This window comes from Neomonachus schauinslandi, chromosome 2 (genome assembly GCF_002201575.2).
Source record: "Neomonachus schauinslandi chromosome 2, ASM220157v2, whole genome shotgun sequence".
NCBI lineage: Eukaryota > Metazoa > Chordata > Mammalia > Carnivora > Phocidae > Neomonachus > Neomonachus schauinslandi.
In genome coordinates, this window is record NC_058404.1 from 59482765 (window position 1) to 59506201 (window position 23437).

The following is a 23437-nucleotide window of genomic DNA, read 5'->3' on the forward strand; positions in this document are numbered from 1 at the left end:
TGAGAACGCAACAAAGAACAGCTCTTAGAATCTACTGAGCAGGGAGAGAATTAGGATTTCTGATCCTCCTGAGACTGTGGTTCTTAAGAATCACTTATGTGCCAGAATCATCAGGAGAGTTTTCTCAGTCTCAGATTGCTAGACCCCTCCCTCAGAGTCCGATTCAGTGGGTGTGTTGGAGGGTTCAAGAATTTGCATTTCCAGTACGTTTCTGATGGTCTGTGGATCGCACGTGGAGAACTACTGCTCTGAGAAAAACTTCCCAAAAGAAGGAATTTAGTGAAAGCATGTTAATTTAAATATTTAACATGGAGTTGTTTCTCATGAAGTAGGCAAACTAAATCTTTAGATAAGATTTTAACATTAAGAACAGATCAATATGGGCAGTTGCAGTCTTGCTCTCCAAGTTCCTGTCTCCCTCCCCACGATGCCTGCCTGCCCAGATGGCCTCCCAGACCCGCAAAGGAGCCGAGCCCAGCGGGGGGCGCCGCCTGGGCCCCGAGGGCAAGAGGCTACAGCAGGAGCCGATGACCCTCATGATGTCTGGTGACACAGGAATTTCTGCCTTCCCTGAATCAAGCTTTTCACATGGGTGGGGCCATCCATGGAGCCCCTGGCCCGATTTCACAAAGACCTGAGGTACACACTCTCCCTGGAGTTCCCCAGGGGGCTACCCTTATAACGTGCCCACGGTGAAGTTCCTCACAGCCTGCCACCACCCCAGCGTGGACACCCAGGGGAACATCTGCCTGGACATCCTGAAGGACAGGTGGTCTCTCCTGTATGATGTCAGGACCATCCTGCTGTTCGTCCAGAGCCTGCTAGGAGAACCCAACAGTGCTAGCCCTTTGAACACACATGCTGCTGAGCTCTGGAAAAACCCCACAGTGTTTAAGAAGTATCTTCAAGAAACCTACTCAAAGCAGGTCTCCAGCCAAGATCCCTGACTGTCCAGCCTCTCTTCTTGTGTTATCTTTTTATTTTCTTCATTTCTGTCTAGGACTCTGTATCTTAAGCTATCGTGTCATTTTTGTTTTGTTTCTGTTTTTTAAATTAAGTCTGGTTGAGCCCTTGTGATGAATATATTAAATAAATACACTGGTTTTTTTTTTTAAAAACAAAACAAAAAAACAGATCAGTATGAATAAAACAGTATCACATGCTATAGGTGAAATCTGACGTGTTGCATGCTGTGAACAGCACAGGTATTTATAATGGATTTTTCTGGTTTTATATGCTTGACAGGCTCTACTCATGAGAATTAGTAAGCAAACATTTGAGAGCTACACCATATAGGAATGTAAATGAATACACATAAATTCCATTGCACGTTAGAAGCACAGTGGCATTAAATAACACCCTGTCCAATTCTTTATTTTATAAATACCAAAAGAATGATCTCTAACAGTTTTTTTCCTATTAAATTCTTTTTTTTTTTTTTTTAAGATTTTATTTATTTATTTGACAGAGAGATGGAGGGAGAGAGAGAGAGCACAAGCAGGGGGAGCGGCACGCAGAGGCAGAAGCAGGCTCCCTGCTGAGCAAGGAGCCCGATGTGGGACTCGATCCCAAGACCTTGGGATCCTGACCTGAGCCGAAGGCAGATGCTTAACCAGCTGAGCCACCCAGGTGCCCCCTATTAAATTCTTCAGTGTCCATTTTCTTTTGAATAATTAATAATTTGTGGGAAAAAAAATACATATAGTCCAAATTCATAATTAAACTATCTCTTGTGGTTAAGGAACTTAAAATACCATGGGAATTTAAAATATAAGGTCGAGAGACTAAAATTGAGAGTGAACCCATGAAGGTCCTATAAATAATTTTATATTTACTAAAAAAATGGAGACTGTTCTTCAAAAGGGAGTATTAAAATCGTAATAGTGTCTCATTTTCAGAGGCATGGTTTAGTCCCCCATTTGCATGTTCACCTTCCCTCTGGTGTTAGGACTTGAAGTTGTTGACTCCAAGCATACTGTGATGCTTTTGATAAAAAAGGCTATTAGTGACCTTTTATTTTATTTTTATTTTTTTAAAGATTTTATTTATTTGACACAGACACAGCAAGAGAGGGAACACAATCAGGGGGAGTGGGAGAGGGAGAAGCAGGCTTCCCGCTGAGCGGGGAGCCCGATGTGGGGCTCTATCCCAGGACCCTGGGACCATGACCTGAGCCGAGGGCAGACGCTTAACAACTGAGCCACCCAGGCATCCCTATTAGTGACCTTTTAAAACTCAGTTCTGTGTGGCTTGTATGGCCACCCTCCATTGGCCCGCTTACCAATGGCCAGGCTGGCTTTTCTCAAGCCCCCCTTCGAGTGTACCAAATTATGTATGGCTTTAGCTAGCTCTACTAGGAAAGCTGCATGCAGAGTCTGCAGGAGCAGAGTCCTGACACCTGGTGGCAACCATTTTCCAACTTCTTCCCTCCTGTGGCTCCAAGGTTTTATTCTCCTTCTGTTTCTTTTATTTTTCACAAGGCTGCATGGCCAAATTCTCTATTTTTACCCAGGCTTTTATTTTAACCCCCCTTTTCTAATTATCTTTTACAGGAGTGATTTAACATCTTTCTTATGAAAGCTAAAATCTTCATGGTTTAGCAAAGGATAATGGGTGTTCTCTGGGGAGAGTAAGAATTTCATGGGTGGGGAGGTTTTACTGCATCTACAGAACATGTTCCTCCTGACACATTTTTTTCTTATTTTACACATTGAAGGGAAGAATGTGCAGTCAGCCAAATAGCAACTTATATCCATTTCAATCAAGGAGGGGAGTTTGTTCTGAATTATAGTCAATTTATTTGTGTGACTCCTTTGAGTGTTTTTATTCCTCTTTCCCCATAAATTCTGTTTTTATACACAACCGATGTGGAGTTCTGTTTTCATAATTTTACTTACTTATTTACTTTAGCGAGCCGCTTTGCCATAGTCAGAAACTGAAGTATTAGGCCACATAAACTTTTTTCTGAAGCTCTCACAATCTTTGGCCATTGTTACATCTCCTTGTACAAATAATTGTTATCCTACTTTTGGTTGAGGTGGAGAGATTGAGAAATTACCTAAAGTCCTTCTAAGTGGCTCAGAGATCAATCAGTAGCTGTACTTCCTATCACCTAGGACAACCCTTAGCTTTCACATTCCTGTAACAAGCCATTCCCCAGGCTTCAGGCCTTAGAGCTCTATTTCTTTTCTTTTCTTTTACAGATTTTATTTTTATTTATTTGACCCAGAGAGAGAGAGCACAAGCAGGGGGAGCTGCAGAGGGAGAGGGAGAAGCAGACTCCCCGCTGAGCAGGGGGCCCGGTGCAGGGCTCGATGCCAGGACCCTAGGATCATGACCGGAGCCCAAGGCAGATGCTCTATTTCTAAGTACTTTCATTCTCAGAAGAGCTTATGACAGTTTGAACTGTCACCTTTATGACCGGTGGTGACTTGCACTTTGGGCAGAGCACTAACTTGAGTCATTAAATGTCTCGGGCTGGTGTGGTAGCTTCTTAAGTAATAGTGATAGCAGCAACCGGCCCAGTGCCCAATAGCACCACAACTTCTTTCTTCCTTACTTGTCATGTAGATAGTAACTTGCCTGCAGTGATAGGAACACTCCTTCCTAGGGAAATGTCTGTTGATGGTACTTACGATGAAATGAAGTCGAAGAAGAAGATGAGCTTTCCTAGCCTGAGAATCAGAAGTTTTATTGTAAGAAAAATCATCCTATATGACCTCACTTACTTCTTCAAGCATTTTGCCCAGGATGTTAATGGTCTTATGGGGACTGAAGAAAAAGAAGGCTTTTATGACAGACTTCTTGAAAAACATACTGTAGCAATTTCTTTGGGATTCCACTAGATTGAAAAATTTCTTTATTGCAATATTTATAATGTTTAATGTATTGATATGTGTATTTAATTTCTTTTTGTATCTTCTGTTATTGAGGCATAATTGACGTGTCATATTGGTTTATGGTGTACAACATAATGATTATATATTGCAAAATGTTCACAGTAAGATCTAGTTAACATCCACCACCACACACAGTTACAAATTTTTTTTTCTTGTGATGAGAACTTCTAAGACCTGCTTCTCTTAGCAACTTTCATTTTTTTTTTTTTTTTATTTTCGGTTAGCCACTGTATGGTACATCATTGGTTTTTGATGTAGTGTTCAACAGTTCATTAGTCGCCTGTAACATCCAGTGCTCATCACCACACGCACCCTCCTTAATACCCATCCCCCACCCCCTCCCTTCTGTAACCCTCAGTTTATTTCCTTGAGTCGATAGTCTCTCATGGTTTGTCTCCCTCTCTGATTTCTTCCCGTTCAGTTTTCCCTCCCTTCCCCTGTGGTCCTCCGTGCTATTCCTTATGTTCTACATATGAGTGAAACCATATGATAATTGTCTTTCTTTGCTTGACTTATTTCATTTAGCATAATCCCTTCCAGTTCCATCCACGTTGATGCAAATGGTGGGTGTTCATCCTTTCTGATGGCTGAGTAATAGTCCATTGTATATATGAACCACATCTTCTTTATCCATTTATCTGTTGAAGGGCATCTTGGCTCCTTCCATAGTTTGGCTATTGTGGACATTGCTACTGTGAACATTGTGGTGCAGGTGCCCCTTCTTTTCACTACATCTGTATCTTTGGGGTAAATACCTAATAGTGCAATTGCTGGGTCGTAGGGTAGCTCTATTTTTAACATCTTGAGGAATCTCCATACTGTTTTCTAGAGTGGCTGTACCAGCTTGCATTCCCACCAGCAGTGTAAGAGAGTTTCTTAGCAACTTTCAAATATGCATCACCATGCTGTATATTACATCCCAGGACTTATTTATTTTATAACTGGAACTGTGTACCTTTTGACCACCTTCACTATTTTGCTTACCCCCAGCCCCTGCCACTAGTTTTGGTTTTATTTTTTAAATTCCATAAGATCATACAGTATTTGCCTTTATCAGTCTGCTTATTTCACTTAGTATAATGCCATCAATATCCATCTGTGTTGTTACAGATGGCAAATTTTCCTTTTTTATGGCTGAATAATATTCCATTGTGATATATACCACATTTTCTTTATCCATTCATCCATTAGTGCACACTTAGGTTGCTTCCATGTCTTGACTATTATAAATAATGCTGCAAGAAACGTAGGGGTCGGGGCGCCTGGGTGGCTCAGTTGTTAAATGTCTGCCTTAGGCTCAGGTCATGATCCCAGGGTCCTGGGATCAAGCCCCGCATCGGGCTCCCTGCTCCACGGGGGGCCTGCTTCTCCCTCTCCCACTCCCCCTGCTTGTGTTCCCTCTCTCGCTGTGTCTCTCTCTGTCAAATAAATAAATAAAAATCTTTAAAAAAAAAAAAAAAAGAAAAAAGAAATGTAGGGGTGCATATACCTTTTTGAATTAGTGTTTTCATTTCCTTTGGATAAGTATCCAGAAGTGGAATTGCTGGATCATATGATAGTTCTGTTTTTATTTTTTTGAGGAACCTCCATACTATTTTCTATAACATCTGCATCTATTTACATTCCCACCAGCTGCACAAGTGTTCCCTTTTTCTCCACATCCTTACCAACCTTGTTATTTCTACTCTTTTTGATAATAGCCATTCTGACTGTATGAGGTGGTATCTCATTGTGATTTTTTAAAAAAATATTTTATTTATTTATTTGACAGAAAGAGACAGTGAGAGAGGGAACACAAGCAGGGGGAGTGGGAGAGGGAGAAGCAGGCCTCCCGCTGAGCAGGGAGCCTGATGTGGGGCTCAGTTCCAGGACCCTGGGATCATGACCTGAGCCGAAGGCAGACGCTTAACAACTGAGCCACCCAGGCGCCCCTCATTGTGGTTTTCATTTACATTTCCTTAATGATTAATAATGTTGAGCATCTTTTCGTGTTTTTCTTTTTTTTTTATTTTTTTTTATTTTTAAAGATTTTATTTATTTATTTGAGAGAGAGAGAATGAGAGAGAGCACATGAGAGGGGGGGAGGGTCAGAGGGAGAAGCAGACTCCCTGCCGAGCAGGGAGCCCGATGCGGGACTCAATCCAGGGACTCCAGGATCATGGCCTGAGCCGAAGGCAGTCGCTTAACCAACTGAGCCACCCAGGCGCCCACTTTTCGTGTTTTTCTTGGCCATCTGTGTGTCTTCTTTGGAAAAATGTCTTTTCGGATCCTCTGCCCATTTCTTAGTAAGATTTTTTTTTTTTTTTTTTTTTGCTATTGAGTTGTAGGAGTTCCTTCCTTAAACCCTTTATCAGATACAACATTTGCAAATATTTAATACCATTCAGTGGGTTTGCTTTTTGTTTTGTTGATGGTTTCCTTTGCTGTGAAGAAACTTTTTAATTTGATGTAGTCCCATTTGTTTATTTTTGGTTTTGTTGCCTTTGCTTTTGGTGTTAGTTCCAAAAAATCATCACTAAGATTGATGTCAGGAAGCTTTCTGCTGTGTTTTCTTCTAGGAGTCTTATGGTTTTGGGTCTTATGTGCAAAGCTTATTCCATCTTGAGTTATTTTTTTAATGTATGATCTAAGACAGTGGTCCAATTTCATTCTTTTGCATGTGGCTGGCCAGTTTTCCCAGCACCACTTATTGAAGAGACTGTCCTTTCCTCATTGTATATTCTTGTTACCTTTGCCATAAATTAATTGACCGTATATGTGTGGATTTATTTCTGGGGTCTGAATTCTGTTTCATTGATCTCTGTGTCTGTTTTTTTGCCAGTGTACTGTTTTGATTACTGTAGCTTTGTAATATGGTTTAAATAAGACCATGACGTATCCTGTTTTGTTCTTCTTTTTCAAGATTGCTTTGGCTATTCATGGTCTTTGTGATTCCATACAAATTTTAGGATTATTTGTTCTATTTCTGTGAAAAATTCCACTGGAATTTGGATGGAGATTGTGTTGATTCTAGACATTGCTTTCCATTTATTTGTGTCTTTTTCATGAAAGTTTCTTTCATCAATAGTTTTCAGTGGATAATTCTTTCACCTTGGTTAAATTTATTCCTAGGTATTTTATTCTGTTTGATGCAATCATAAATGGGACTGTTTTTTTAATTTCTCTAATATAGTTTGTTATTAGTATATAGAGACACAGCTGATCTTGTATATTGATTTTGTATCTTGAAACTTCACTAAATTCATTTATTCTAATAGTTTTATGGTGGAGTCTTTAGGGTTTTGTATATATAGGATTATGTCATCTATATATAGTGATGGTTTTACTTCTTTTCCGTCTTGGATGCTTTTTTTTTTTTCTTGCCTAATTTCTCTGGCTAGGTCTTCTAGTATTATGTTGAATAAAAGTGGTGAGAGTTGGCATCCTTGTTGTGTTCTAATCTTAGAGGAAAAGCTTTCAGCTTTTCAGCATTGAGTATGAGGTTAGCTATGGGCTTATCATGGATAGCCTTTATTATGTTGAGGTACATTCCCTCTATACCCACTTTTTTGAGAGTTTTTAAAATCATAAATCAATAATTTTGTTATATGCTTTTTCTGCATCTGTTGAGATAATCATATGATTTTTATTCTTCATTTTGTTAATGTGGTATATCACATTGATTTGTGGATGTTAAACCGTCCTTACATCCCTGGAATAAATCCCACTTGATCATGTTGTATAACCCTTTTAATGTATTGTTGAATTTGGTTTGCTAATATTTTGTTGAGGATTTTTGCATCTATGTTCATTAGGAATACAGACCTGTAATTTTCTTTTCTTGTGATGTCCTTGTCTGGTTTTGGTACTGGGTCATGCTGGCCTTGTAAAATGACTTTGGAGATACATTCTCCCCTTCTATTTTTGGAAGAGTTTGAAGAGGATTGGTATTCATTTTTCTTTAAATGTTTGGTAGTATTCACCAGTGAAGCCATCTGGTCCTGCACTTTTGTTTGTTGGGAGGTTTTTGATTACTGATTCAATCTCCTTATTAGTTTTGTTGTGTTTAGATTTCTATTTCTTCTTGATTCATTCTTGGTATGTTTTAGGTTTCTAAGAATATACCTATTTCTTCTAGGTTGTCCAATTTGTTAGTATATAATTGTTCATAGTAGTCTCTTCTGATCCTTTGTATTTCTGTGGTATTAGCACTGATGTCTCTCTCCTCTTTCATTTATTTTATTCATTTGAGTCCTCTTGCTTTCCTGGTAAGTCTATTTTGTTTATCTTTTCAAAAAAACCAGCTCTTCTTTTCATTGATCTTTTCTGTTGCCTTTTTTTTTTGGTCTGTATTTATTTTTGCTCTGCTCTTTGTTATTTCTCTCCTACTAATTTTGGGCTGTTTGTTCTTCTTTTTCTAGTTCCTTGATGTATAAATTAGGTTGTTTGAGATATTTCTTGTTTGTTAATGTAGTCATTTATTGTTATGAATTTCCCTCTTAGAACTGCTTTTGCTGCATTCTGTAAGTTTTGATATATTTCCATTTTCATTCATCAAGGTATTTTTTTATTTTTCTTTTGATTTCCTCTTTGACTCATTGTTCAGTATCATGTTGTTTAATCTCCACATACTTGTGAATTTTCCAGTTTCCTTTCTGTAATTGATTTCTGGTGTCTTACCATTGTGGTCAGAAAAGATGCTTGATATGATTTTAATCTTCTTAAATTTATTAAGACTTGTTTTGTGGCCTAACCTGTGATCTGCTCTGGATAATGTTCCATGTGTGCTTGAGAATGGGTTCTGTTACTTTTGGATAGAATGTTCTGTATATGTCTTTTAAGTCCATCTGGTCTAATGTATTGTTTAAGGCCACTGTTTCCTCATTTTCTATCTGGATGATTTATCCGTTGATGAAAGTGGGGTATTAAAGTCCTTTGCTATTATTTTTTTTATTTTTTTTTTTTTTAAAGATTTTATTTATTTATTTGAGAGAGAATGAGAGACAGATAGCAAGAGAGGGAAGAGGGTCAGAGGGAGAAGCAGACCCCCGGCTGAGCAGGGAGCCCGATGTGGGACTCGATCCCGGGACTCCAGGATCATGACCTGAGCTGAAGGCAGTCGCTTAACCAACTGAGCCACCCAGGCGCCCTCCTTTGCTATTATTATATTGCTATATATTTCTCCCTTTAGATCTAATATTTGCTTTTATATTTGCATTAATACTTGCTTTATATCTGTAGGTGCTCCTGTGTTGGGTGCATAAATATTTGCAAATATTATATCCCCTTGTTGGATTGACCCCTTTATTATTTATAATGACCTTTTTTGTCTCATTACTGTCTTAACTAATATCAGAAAAAAAAAGACTTTTATCTACCCCACCTTTCCTTTGGTTGCCATTTTCATGGAATGTCTTTTTCTATCCCTTCACTTTCAGTGTGTGTGTGTTCTTACATCTGAAGTCTCTTGTAGAAGGCATACAGATAGGTCTTGGTTTTTATCTATTCAGCCACTCTGTCTTTTATTGGATAATTTAGTCCCTTTTCATTTAAAGTATTTATTGATAAGTATGTACTAATTGTCATTTTGTTAATTTGTTCTGGTTGTTTAGTAGTTCTTTTTCCCTTCTCTTGCCCTTTTCCTTTGTGATTTGATGATTTTCTGTAGTGTTATGTTTAGATTCCTTTAGCTTTTGTGTGTCTACTGTGGGTTTCTGCTTTGTGGGTACCATCAGGCTTACATAAAACAACTTACGTTGATAAGTCTATTTTAAGTTGATAATGACTTAAATTTGCACACATTCTAAAGCTGACTTCTTTACCACACCCTTTTTATGTTTTTCATGTCACAGTTTATACCTTTTTATCTTGTGTGTCCCTTAACTAATTATTGTTACAGTTATTTTATTCCTTTTGTCTTTTAACCTCCATTCTAGCTTTATAAAGCTACCTTTACTATATATTTACCTCTGCCAATGAAATTCATACTTTTGTATGTTTTCCTGCAACTAATTAGTGCCCTTTCTTTTTACCTTAAGAAAGTCCCTTTAACCTTTCTTGTAAGGTTGGTTTAATGGTGACAAACTTTAACTTTTGTCTGGAAAACTCTTTTATCTCTCCTTCAGTTCTGAATGGTAACTGGGTAGTATAGTTTTGATTGGACTTTTTTTTTTTCTTTCAACACTTTGAATATATCATGCCAGTTCCTCTGCAAAGTTTTTGCTGAAAAATCTGCTGATAGTCTTATGGGGCTTCCCTTGTATGTAACAAGTTCTTTTTCTCTTGCTGCTTTTAAGATTTTTTTTCTTTGTTTTTAACTTTTGACACTTTAATTATAATGTGTTTTGGTGTGGGTCTCTTTGAGTTAATCTTTTTTGGAACTCTGTGGGCTTCTTGGATTTGGACATCTGTTTCCCTCCCATTTTCGGCCCTTAGTTCTTGAAATAAATTTTCTGCCTCTTTCTCTTTTTGCCTCTGAGACTCCTATACTGCAAATGTTGATCAGCTTGATATTGTCTCACGAGTCCCTTAAGCTATCTCCACTCTCTTCATTTTTCTTTTTGCTGCTGTGATTGAATGAATTCCTGTGCTCTATCCTCAAGTTCACTGATCCTTTTTCCTTCATCTAGTCTTTTTTCCCATCATCTTCTCTAATTTTTTCCCTCTAGTCTGCTGTTGAGCCGCTCTATTGTATTTTTCAGTTCAGTTACTGTGTTCTTCAGCTCTGTGACTTCTGTTTGGTACTGACTTATATTTTCTTTCTCTTCGAAGTTCACACTTTGTTCATGCTTTTCCTGAGCTTGGTGAGCATCTTTATGAATATTATTTTAAACTCTTAATAGGTAAGTTACTTATTTCCATTACAATAAGGTCTTTTTTCTGATGTTTTATCTTGTTCTTTCCTTTAGAATGTACTTCTGTGTTTGTTCATTTTCCTTGACACTCTGTTGGTTTTTATGCTTTGGATAAAATATCCAAATATCCACCTATCCCAGTCTTGAGGGAGTAGCCTTGTGTAGGAAATGAATTTTATTGTCCAATCCAGCCCTAGCTCAAATTTTTGTTATTGTACAAGCAGCCTACTTCATCTTTAGTGGCTCCTAGTAGTTGAGGCTGTGCCAAAACCTGTCATTATGCCAAATGGAGAGCCTCAGTCGGCACCTAGATTCAGGCTGTTTGGAAGCCAGATTCTTAGCAACATTTAAAGTATGCAAATATACTTCTTTCAGGGGAAGACTGGGAGGAGGGTGTATCTGCTGCCTCTGCACCAAAACCTGGGGTTATAGCCAGTTAAGAGCTGTTTCTTTGTTTGCTACCATTCTGTTGAGCCCACGAACACAAGCCCTGCTGGCCACCAGGGCCAGGCTGTCAAGGGATGTGCCCGCCGGAAAGAAGCCAGGAAAGCAGGGGTACCAGATGTAGATACAAGCTCCTTTCTTGGACATCCCGGTGAACTGAGGTGGGGCGGAGGGAGAGCTTGAAGATGGTGCAATGCTAGCCTTCCGGGTCTCTGGAGGGGATTGTAGTCAGCCCCTAGAAGTGTATTTAATGGACAAGCCTCCCCTCAGGGCACAGCTATGAAGACAAGCCAATCGTCCTCTTTCACAGAGAGACCTGGCAATGCCTTTCAGTCTGCTGCCTCTCTGTTGTGTCTTGAGTGGGGGAAAGCTGGTTAAGAACTGTTTCTCCATTACAGTCTTTTTTTTTTTTTTTTTAAGATTTTATTTAATTGACAGAGACACACAGCGAGAGAAGGAACACAAGCAGGGGGAGTGGGAGAGGGAGAAGCAGGCTCTCCGCCGAGCAGGGAGCCCGATGCAGGGCTCGATCCCAGGACCCTGGGATCATGACCTGAGCCGAAGGCAGCCGCTTAACTGACTGAGCCACCCAGGCGCCCCTCTCCATTACAGTCTTATGGGACTTGTGAACATAAATCCTCTGGCCCCAGAGCCAGGCTGTCAAGGGGTGTCTGCTGGGCAGCACCTGCAAAAACCAGGGAATCGGACATGTGCACAAGCTGCCTTTGGGGAGATAGCAGCAACCTGGAGTGAGGCAGAGGGAGAGTGTGAAGAAAGGGACTGGCCCTGGAGGCCTCTGGAGAGGATTCGAGTTCGCCCTTAGATGCGTGTTTCATTAGAAGCCTGCCCCTCGGCCTCCAGCTCTAAGGATAAGCAAATAGTCCTCTCTCGCAGAAAGACTGTTTCATTCTGCCCCTCCTCTGCCCTTGGGCAGTAGGTGGTTAAGAACTGCTTCTCTGTTACAGTCCCAGGGGACCTGCCTCCACGAGCCACTCCAGCCAGGCAATCAATGGGCATCTCCTGGGCGGCAGCTGCAGAAACCAGGGTGCCAGACATTTGCACAAGCTTCTTTCTGGGACATGCTGGTGACCTGGAGTGAGGCGGGGGGTGGTGAGCATGGAGAAGGTTGGTACTCACCAGCCTCAGTCTTCAGAGATTATTTCAGTGTACCCCTAGATGTTTGTTAAATTAGGTGTCTACCCTCAGGCTGAAGCTTTAAGATAAGCAAATAGGCTTCTTTCACAGAAAGACTGGGATGGGCAACCCCGTGGGAACCTTTTAAGAACTATTTGTCAGATTGCTACAGCCTTGTGGGTCTTGTGGATGTAAGTCCCATTGGCTTGTGAAGCTAGATGTTTTGGGGGCTTATCTCTCAGGTGCATTCTTAAAAGTTGGGGTGCTCATGTGGGATTCAAATCCTTTGGTCCTGAGGCTGAACCCCGGGGTTTTGAGTTCCCTCCTGATTGTAGGTTTAGAAACTGTTAGGTATGTTGTTGATTTGGTGTGTCTGTGGGAGGAGGTGTGTTCAGGATCCTGTGTCACCATCTTGAACCAGAACCCTCTCTAATTTCATAGATGCCAAGAGAGGGCATATGGTTTGTGGTCACAGAATACTTCCCCCCTGGGACATCACAGGAACCAACATTATTTACATGCATACAGGCAGAATTCTGAGATGGCTCCCAGGATTCCCACCTCCTGGTGTATACACACCTTCTCTGTTATCCAAACACAAATTTAGGTGTTGCTTTGGAGGGATTTTAATTAGATAAAAAAAATCAGGTGATTTAAGAAAGAGGGGTATTCACTTGGTCTTGACCTAATCAGGTGATCCCTTAGAAGGGCCTGGGCTTCTGACAAGATCAAGGCATGAGAGGGATCCATTCTGAGGAAGATTCTCTTTGTTGGTTTTGAAGATGAAGGGGAGCACGTGGCAAGGACTGCAGGTGGCCCGTAGGAGTTGAGAGTGGCCCCTAGCTGACAGATTACATTGAGGCCTCTATCCTACAACTGCAAGGAAATAAATTTTGTCACAACTACTTGAACTTGGAAGTGCTCCAGATGAGATTGTAGTCCAGTGGATGTGCATGCTAATGTTAGCCTTATAAGACTTTGAGCGGAGAACCCAGCCCTTCTGACGTGTAGAACTGTGAGCTAATATTATTTTAAGCTTCTAAGTTTGTACTAATTTATGACAGCAGCAATAGAAAACTAAAACAATGGAATATTTTGCTTCACAAAGTTGCAGTTATTATTGTTAAATATTTATTGATGTTAAATCCACATTACACCAGCACAACAATCCAAAAAGTAGTATGATAGTACTTTTTTTTTATAAATACAACATAAAAGGTGGCAAGTAATGCTACTTAATCCCAAACCCAGCAAATTAGCAAACAGTCACATTCAGAAAAATCTGGCAAGTAAGATATGACGTTAAGTCCATAATTCTACGATATAGATAGGTCCACGAAAGACTTTGTATTGTATCTTAAATTCCGTATTAGCAACGCATATAAGTGTGGTCAAAGAAACTTGCACCACTCTGCAAAGAACATCTGCCACCCAGTGATCAAGCCTATTAATCATTTAAAACTTGGTTGGTGTTCTTAGAAAGAAGTAGAAAGCTGTACATGTGAAGTAGTAATATGAAATATATGGGGTGGTACACAGATATAAAATTATTTTAAAAAATACTACGTATTGAATTAACTGAGCTAAGACAGTTCAACATTTTTATTATAAATAATGAAAGATATATGTGTTTTGCGTAAGGAATACAGTGTTTTCTTTTCATAGCAAAGTACCATTAAAACCTCATGTTTTATAACATAATATCTGGCCAAATTGTTTTTTTTCTCCTTTTTAAAAGTTTATCGGTTCCGACTTAAAACCATCAAGTCTGGTCAGAATCATGTCAGTCTAGCTGTTGCAAGATCATATGCATTCAAAAATCAGTCTTTGCAGAGATGCCTTTACAAACTATCCGGAACCCAGCACCTTCTTAAGGCAAGGTTGCATGGCAGCACGGAAGTGAACTCATATTTTCCATTCACCATATCACGGTGCCATTGGAAAAAAAATTATGGCACAAACCTGTTTTTGTCTCAACCAAGTCTCCACTTCCCTCCAGTAGACTAGCTCCTACAGGCAGTTTCTCATTGATGCCAATCTTGCAGTCTCAGTCCATTTTCCACTTGCTCGACACAGCTAACCTCTTCAGCGACTACACAGACTTCAGACACACTGAAACTTCCACAGCACATGTGCTCCAATCTCCCAGCTGACCCTAGATCCCCTGACTTTTGAATGGCAGTGTATTTTCACCTACACTTTAGGTTACTTTTGAGGAAAACCAAAGAAAAGCCTGGCCTTCGCCACGTCTCCTGCCCCTTCTACTTTTATCTAAATGAGTACAAGTGTGCTGGTAGCATTTTCCTTCATTCTTCCTACTCCTTCCAGACCCCTCTTTCCTCTGGATACCATACGCCTTGGTCATTTGGGTGATTTGGATGTCTTCTGTGGAATGGACTGTAATACAGTTTTGCTTTATTCGGAATACTTTATATTATTTATATTTAAATTAGCCTTTTAATATGGTTTGTAAGTAAGCTTCCTACCAAGGTAGCATGAAAAGAAAATACTACACATATAGAAAAAGGTGGTTAAGAACTAAGGTATTAACCTTGTTAGATAACAACTCTCGATACTAATAAAATTTAAGGCAAGTAATTCCTTCCTTGTGATTTAATATAAAACAATTTTGCAAAAACAAGGCATTTACTTGGATTTGTCATTTCCTCTTCCTTTTCATCCCTATATACTGCACTTGGTTCACTGTAGCTGTCTGAACACACTGCCCACTTAGAATCGTTTTAGTATTATTTGTGGTACATTTGCCTCCTGTTAAGCATTCCACACTGTCATGCTGTGTAGCACCTACAGCTAGTGTTTAAGGCACTTTGGAGAATACAAATTCTGGTTTGGAGAATACCTTTGAACAGTTGATTTCCATTAGCATTTTGGCATTTCAGATCGCTTTCATCACAGAAATTCCACAAGTTCTAAGTTGGATGATGAATGTAAATTTTCTGTGCAATGTGTACATTTCTATGAGCATCACCTACTTAAACTCTAAGTTTGGTATATCAAGTAAGAAAAATATTATTTTGGTGTTTATTTCTTATAGTCAAAGGTATGTTTTCCCATTACATAATGTGAAAAAGGAATATGTTGGTCAAGGCAATGGCTGTTTCAGTGTTTGAGCGTTAACAAGAATGTTGGATTACAGGTCCTCACTTTCTACCAAGCCGGCATTCAGTGTCAGGTGAGATGGGCTGGCTTCAGGTTGGAACGCTGCTTTAATGTCTAGTCCCTGGTCTGAAAGTGCTGCGTAGCGACTGGCTGAGGGCCGTACTTTTTTTGGCTTGGTGCTCTGTGGCTGCTGATGCCACTGGGCTACAATAAAGAAGGAAAAAAATAAGATTAAAAAAACCCCCAAGATGTCACCGGAAAGCATTTAAATGTTTCAAGTAAATAGAGAATGTCTTATATATATACCAGGCACATGTTCTTTGGCATGTTAGAAATCCTAAAATGTAAGCACAGTTTTGCATTTTCCTTATGTGTTGCAGATTTACTGTCTGTCCAGGGTAGTGGGACTAAAACAGCTAGGTAGTAAAGAAGTGTAGTTTCTTTTAAAGCAAATACTGCAGCACAGGAAATCCTTCAAAACAGTCTCTCAGCTTCCTAATTCTCACCTCTCCCTCTCTTTAAAAAACATCTTCAAAGCACAAAATGTACACATGTCATAATTACAGTAGTTAGGTATTTGGGATGGATGTTTCAGCACTAATCAATTGAAAAGAAGTGGGCAGTTGGGAAGGTTGAGGTCACTCAATACTTGAAGAACCTTACAAAATTATTTCCTGTTCAGCAAGAGGTGAAATTGAAATCAGTTCTTAATTTTTTCTGGTGGTTTTTTTTTATGTCAATAGATCACATAATGCTACTGTACTAGTCTGTGAATTCAACAGAAAGAAGTTTCTTTAAATTTAAGATGCATGTACACAAATATACATACACAAACACACAAACCTATTGCTGAGCTGCTTAAGGGATATTAAAGAGAAAAGCGCTAAGCCACAGAAAGGATGCATTCCAGGATCAATGGTACACACATTTAGAAAGTGCATTAAGACACTGTGATAGGATTATAATATAGCAAGAAATGTTAAAAGGCAGTCATTTGCAAAACACAGTAACAAGAAAATGTGAAAAACGTGGTTATGCCTTTGCCTACTGTTAACTCCAAGGGATGCTTGAGTAAGGAAGCCACAACTGACTAGCCAACATAAGAGAAATCAACATGCATATTTTGCTAATAATGCAAAGTTCCTGAATGATACTTGGGTATTTGTTCTCCTGGTGTAGTTCACTATTAATGTTGAGAAACTATAAATAGAAAGAGAAAGAGCAATATGAAATTTGGGGCAAATAAAACACTGCAGTTGTTTATAAGCTTATATAAAAGTAATGTGATTTGCTGTCCAGATGTCTACTTTTTCATGATTTAATGAATAACTGCAATGAGATGAGATGAAGTGGCACTCACTGTAAACATCCAGCCTGGCAGTACAGGACACAATCCCGGCTTCATTCTTGGCTGACACTGTATACCACCCAGCGTCTTCTTTTGTGGCCCCCTGAATGAGCAGGCAGATGTAGCCATGATTATCCTGGTGCATGCTGGAGAAACGGATAAAGTCATTAGGGTTCTAAATTTTTAAAAAGTGGCTTTGGACATGAAGCATCATTTTTAATTAGATCATTAGAAACAGAATTGTGCAAGTAGCAGATAATAGGGTCATACTTATTCTGGAAAGGCTGCTAGCCCCATTAAAGTTAATGGGAGAGAAGAAGAGGTATCAAGAGGTTGAATAAATGTGTGCGCTTAATTTTTAGTGGAGGATCAGCCTTTACAAAACCCACTGAATAATTTCTGTATCACCACTGAAGCAAATGAATTCATCTTTTCTTCTAGATGTAAACACTTAAAAAAAATCACCATGAAATTAAGTTAAAATGTGCTTCATCACATACCATTAGAGCTTCCTTCCAGAGGCTTAATTATACATGAGGGTAAAGAGTGATTTTTGTCCTCAACACCATCAATAGCATGACTCTTACGCAAATTTATGTGCTATATAAAGTGCATCTTTTTATGTATCCTTAGGACCTATTGAACAGAGGTGGACTAAGTCATCGTACGTTCTCACCTCACTCGGTCAGTGCTGTGAGTGAGTGATTCATTTTCTTTCTTCCAAAATATCTGAGGCGGTGGCACTCCTGAAACACGGCATTCCAGTCGCACTGGGTACCCATCAGCAACTCCTGTGTTTTGCAGCTTCTCGATAAACACGGGGGGTTTGTGTGCTTCTTTAGCTAAGGAAACAGCAGATGAATTATCGATCAGTGATATATACAAAGATAGCCCTATAAAGAATTCTGAAGCTTTTATGGAAACATTGTTTAAATGGATCTTTTATTTTATGATGCCATTTTTCACTTCAGGTGGTAAGATGCTTGTCCTCTCTCCCAAGAAAGGTTCCTATGCTTCATTCCACTCATTTATTTCATCAATTAATTCAAGTCTGACAGGCCCACACAGTCCACTGGCCATCTGCTCCACAGAATGCCTGACAGGCTGCGTGACACTCCTGAGTCATTGCTAGCATCTGGGATGGCTTCACTACTAATGATGTCACCAAGCACTCACAGCCTTTACCAACCACTGCCACCTAGTGACTCTGAGGAGAACAAGTATTTCTAGGAATCTGATCCACTCAAATGCCCTCTTTGCTGTCCGAAATGTTTGCTATGGAGATTCTGAAGATTTGTAAGTCTTGGCTTAAGTGAGACATACCATAGGACTTAAAGGAGGAAAAGAGTGGGGGGACATCTTTATCTAAATTTGGCAGCTTTAAATTGTTACTTATAAACTAGGAATGTACATCCTATAAATTACAAATTCCAATCTGTATTCTTTGAAGGAAGCTATAAAAAGATGACTTATTACCCTGAAGGAAGGAAGCCATAAAAGAGACTTTGTTACTTAGTCTGAAAAAATCAGAACTATTTGTTAATAACTCTCTGAATATTACTATCTGATGGGAAATGGTTTTCATAGATCTGTGGTGGAAACAATTTCAGAGAAAGAATAAAGTTTGTTTTCTTCTAAGCCACCAATAATGCATTTGAGAATACATGTCTCTATCCACCACCCTCTCCTTTGGAGTGACAGGTATATCAAAGCAAAACAGGGGAGAAACAAACAGGTGAAGAGGATAAAAACTGTACCTGAAAATTTCAAATACCTAAGACTCTCTAAGACTTTGAATGATGTTGAGGGTTATACTTTTATTGTATTTCACATGGTTTCCTGACCCAGGCTATTTCGGAGGAAGTAGGAACAGACCTCAATTAATATTCTTTCTGGATCCCAGTTTTGAGAAGAGCATAAAAGGTGTAAGATGAACCTTAATGTCAAAGCAATCTCCAGTAGAATCACATCCACCATTTTGGAGCACTGCTATGCAGGGTACAATTTAATCCTTATAAAATGACAGTCCTTAGAAAGACTCTGTCACGCCTTACGGCCCCTATTTTATGTATGAGGGAAGCGAGCTGCAGAGATGTTCTATATTTGCCAAAGGACGTAGCTGATCCATGACAGCTGGGCTTGGAACTGAGAGCTGATGCCAAAGATGTGAGGCTTCTACTTACAGTGCCCTCTGCCCACCTTTCCCATGCAAGTGCTCACTGAGCACAGACCAAGATGCCTGTGTCTCTTAAGACCTTCCTGTCTCACTCCTGAAAGGGCAGACAGGATCCAAGGGAACATGCAACAGCAGAATCTGAACAGTTTTAGCTGGAGGAGGGATGTTTAGAGGGTTGGATGAAATTGATCCTAGTTGTGTAGGAATATCAAATACCTGATGTAAAATTTGAAAGCATGGTTAACACACAGCATGACAGCCTGCGTATTTCTGACATTTTTGTGTGAAAAACGTCCTGGTACTTTTATTAGAATCATTATCCAGGACTTTAGCCAGGACCTCCTCGACTTTATTCTCACGGCTGCTCTATTTCTTGAAAGAGCTCAGTGGCTCACAGTGTGGGGAAGAGCACTCCGAGTCAACAGACTATGTGAGTCTGGCCTCTGGCCCTCAGTTCACTAAATAGGGCCCTGGGAAAGTCACTTACTCTAACTTCCACACCTGTAAAATGAAAATTTGCTCCAATTATCTTTGAGGGTGTTTGTGAGGACCAGCTGAGATAATGTAAATGAAGCACTTTGCAAACAGGTATGAGAAATAAACATTCTTTTTAAAAAGAGAACAGATAACAGACTCTTACTTATGCTCAGCTCCTAAGGATATTATAAACCTTCCTTATCTAAGGGTAAGACTTTATATAATATTATGTAATTTTACGAAATTTACCTAAAAGTATAATTCATTAAAAAAAAGCAAATCTGAATTTGACCATGACATTGGAGGTAGATGATAATGTTTCACATTTTTGAATTTTGACACCAGTGCACATTACTTTAAAAAGTGGGTAGAACTTTTGAGCATGAGCAAATTCTTAGATGTATGAGCAAATTCTTATATTTCAAGTTTGGTTCTGGAATCTATGATACCATTGCTCTTTTTCTCTGTATCACTGGAGGCCAACACACACATGAGGAATAGAACGACCCAGAACAGCTCTAAACTCCCCTCTTGGCCAGGCTAATGGGAGACAGGAAACATAAATAATGATAGCTACACTGAAAAAAATTTATGTCCCTGATTTGCTAATAAGCCTTATGTCCTAATTGGCTATTTTGATGATACAATCTATTTTTTCAGCAGTTTTGATTTATTTTCCATATTGGTTAGTAATGCAGGATTACTTTACATTTTTGAATCTGATAATTCATTCTGAGAGAAAAATTTCACAGACTTGCTTACCAGCAACCACAAGCTCCAGGCTGAATGAGTTTTGTCCTGCTCGGTTGGTGGCTATACACGTGTAGATGCCGGCATCTCGTGAGGTGACTGGCTCTATGATCAGCGAGTGTACCCCGTTCTCACGCACAAGCATCTTGTGAGCACTGTCGGGGCGTATAGGTTTTCCATCTAGTTGCCAGCTTAGATCTGGGGTTGGTAACCCACTGACCTAAACCAGAAAGGAGCATATAAATTTCTGTAATACTGAAACAAGACGAAATCAGTAACAGCTAGGAAACCACCATGAATTCCTCCTTCGGTAGTACAAGAGATGGCTTTTGGTGTCAGCTCATGTTGCTCTTTTGCTTCAGCCTTTCAATGGCTTCCTAAGCAAGCATGGCCTCACTTCTAAACATCTCTTGTAGAGCAACCTAGAGAAAAGTAAAGTGGGGATTTTAAAAATTTCTCTTCTTGTCTTACCTCACCAGGGTCCTAAAGATGACTGGGCTGATGTCAGCACAGGGCCCTGAGCTCTTTGGAAAGGTATCCAAACGCAGTAACAATAGCACATACTCAGCTGTCATGTATACACTATAAAGCTTGTTTTCAAAGGGTTGCCGTAGCTCTGGAGACATCAGTTAATGCATCCATCAGCACACGGAGCTATTACTACTATCTTATAATCCTTGAAACGAAGTAACAAGACCAATAGGAAATTACCCAGAAGCCATCTCTACAAATCAGCATCCCAATGGAAACATAAAATCCTGAGACCAGGACAGTTGTGTTGACCAGAGATCAGATAAAAGCACATTTAATTGCTAATAGCACGTTGTGCTGTGAAGGGTAGGGATGGTTGCCATCTGTCAGCTCTTTATAGTTTTGCCTTTGATTGTGAAAGGGAAGAAAAGCATGGTTAAGGATAGCTTTTTTCTTACCGCCACCCCAAATTTACTAGTGGGAATTGCATACAAAAAGATGTCGGTTGGACTGTAAAGTAATTCTTTTGAAAACCTCACTCTGCCAAATTCCATTCTTGCTGTGTGATATTCATTTATATTACCTACAAGATGCCTCTCTCCATACATGTAACAAAGGTCTAGAGAATTTAAGGGAGAAAAAATAAGTAAACTTTGGAAGACAGCAGTAGTTGGCTTGGCTATTGGGACGGTCTGCCTCTCTGTCCTCCTCTCTGTGTACTGGCTTCCCCCCAGCCCCACATTCACTGCTCTCCCTGCTTGGAGACCCCTAGAGGTGGTATGGAGGAAAAGGGAATGCACACCTCTGGTCGGGCTCCAGGCCTTCCCCAGGTTTGGAAGTAAAGTGGCACTGCTTGTTGCCATCTTGCTCGGTTAGACCCTGAACAAGGCCATGGTGTGTGTAGTAGGAGCATCACTCAGCCCCCCTAAGTCACAGTGCATCTATGCCATGGACAGAGTTAATCACATTAAGGCAAAGGGAAAACGCCCCGTTCTTCTACCCCTATTTGAATCCCAGCCCTTCTGGTTGTGTAAAGAAAAGTCTGATTTCAGGAATCTAAGGTCATTGTAAGCAGGTCATAACTTGAACAGAAGTATGCTCTCAGCTGATATGGAAATGGGAGGAGGCAGATGAGCAGATTTGTTACTAGTGGAGTTGGATTAGTTATTTTCCCTTAGCACTTAGTACCAAGTCAAGGGTAGTGAGCATCTGGGATACCTAAAGGGTTTAAAAGGCAGGGGAGTGCTTTTTTGGGGGAAAATCTGTCTGTTGCTTTAGTGATAGGCTTATTTTCATGATTTTTTTCCTTCTTAAAGCTTAAATGTGTTCCCTTCTTGTGTTCCCTCTCTCGCTGTGTCTCTCTCTGTCAAATCAAATCAGTATTTATTTGACAGAGACACAGCGAGAGAGGGAACACAAGAAGGGGGAGTGGGAGAGCGAGAAGCAGGCTCCCCGCTGAGCAAGGAACCTGACCCGGGGCTTGATCCCAGAACCCCGGGATCATGACCCAAGCCAAAGGCAGCTGCTTAACCAACTGAGCCACCCAGGCACCCCAAGAGTACTTTTTTTTTTTGACAGAGAGAGACAGCTAGAGAGGGAACACAAGCAGGGGGAGTGGGAGAGGGAGAAGCAGGCTCCTGGCCGAGCAGAGAGCCTGATGCGGGGTTCGATCCCAGGACCCTGGGATCATGACCTGAGCTGAAGGCAGACGCTTAACGACTGAGCCACCCAGGCGCCCCCCAAGAGTACTTTTTTAAAATACATTTCTATAAACCCAGATTTAATCCTCCAAGTGTCTTATATTTGTGTTCTGCAATCCCAGAGAGAAACAGCAGAGGGAGCTCAAATTTTAAAAACCATATCCATATTTAAGAACTAACTAAAATTTATGATCAATAAATAACGGGGCAAAAAAACAAAACAATCAAAAAAAATTTCACAGCAGTGGTTATTAAACATTTCTGGCCTCAAGCTCCTTTTAGAAATTGATGAAAGCTATATCATACACATAATTTTGTATGCAATTTCAGAACTCACACCTAATGAAACCTGCCTACCACCCAGAGGCCCTGGGTTAAGCAGCCCTGCTGTGAAATGGGTAAGAGAAGGATGCCACTCTAACTGCTCTTAGAAAGGGGAGGAATGAAAGAGTAGCTACATGGCTACAAAATTTATATGAAAAAAGAATGAAGATAAATGAATTATTAGGACATGACAGATTTAACACATTTATCACTTCAACAAAATGGGAAACTTAAAGGGAAAAAAACCTCCCAGTGACTGTATACAGAATGGTATGTGGGGTTCTAAATAAAGAACATATTTAATAAAAATTTAAAAGGAAAAGAATGACAGAACAGTATATAAACATCCAGTATATGTCACTCCTTTTTTTTTTCCTGTAGGCTGGAAACATTTTAAAGATGTACACCTTACATAATTTCCCTAAAAGGAACTCAAGAGAAATGGCAGTAAGGGGGGGGGAAGGGAGGCAAGAGATTTGCAGGCAGTAACAAACTCTTACTTTACAATCCATTCTGCAGAGTTTTCCTTCTTGAACGGTTAGATCTCCAGGAGCCTGCAAGAAGTGAGGTCTAAAGAATCGCTCTTGAATTGGTTCATTTTCATCTCCACTGTCCCTTGATCTAGAACGAGGCCTTAAGACAAGACAGATAATAAACAGAAAGATGGAAGGAAAGGCAAGAACAAAGGGGTAGGAGGAGGGAGGAAGACAGAAGTTATTTTCAGGCTCTTGATTTTTTTAATAATACATGGAGTAATAATA

The 23437-nt window shown here is 39.9% G+C and overlaps 1 protein-coding gene and 1 pseudogene across 3 annotated transcripts in view; one reads left to right on the plus strand and one right to left on the minus strand.

Moving 5' to 3' along the window:
• The first annotated feature begins 439 nt into the window (after positions 1-439).
• LOC110588595 lies at positions 440-947 on the plus strand (annotated as a pseudogene).
• Positions 948-13424: 12477 nt separating this feature from the next.
• PALLD (palladin, cytoskeletal associated protein) overlaps positions 13425-23437 on the minus strand; it is a 386227-nt gene continuing 376214 nt past the window's right edge. For all 3 annotated transcript variants that reach the window (XM_021698996.2, XM_044912854.1, XM_044912855.1), the window contains 5 exons: positions 23177-23309; positions 20194-20401; positions 17455-17620; positions 16791-16924; positions 13425-15634 (listed from right to left, as the gene is read on the minus strand). In XM_021698996.2, the coding sequence (XP_021554671.2) occupies positions 15462-15634; positions 16791-16924; positions 17455-17620; positions 20194-20401; positions 23177-23309 (814 nt within the window). In that variant the 3' untranslated portion in view covers positions 13425-15461. The remainder of the gene's footprint in view (positions 15635-16790; positions 16925-17454; positions 17621-20193; positions 20402-23176; positions 23310-23437) is intronic.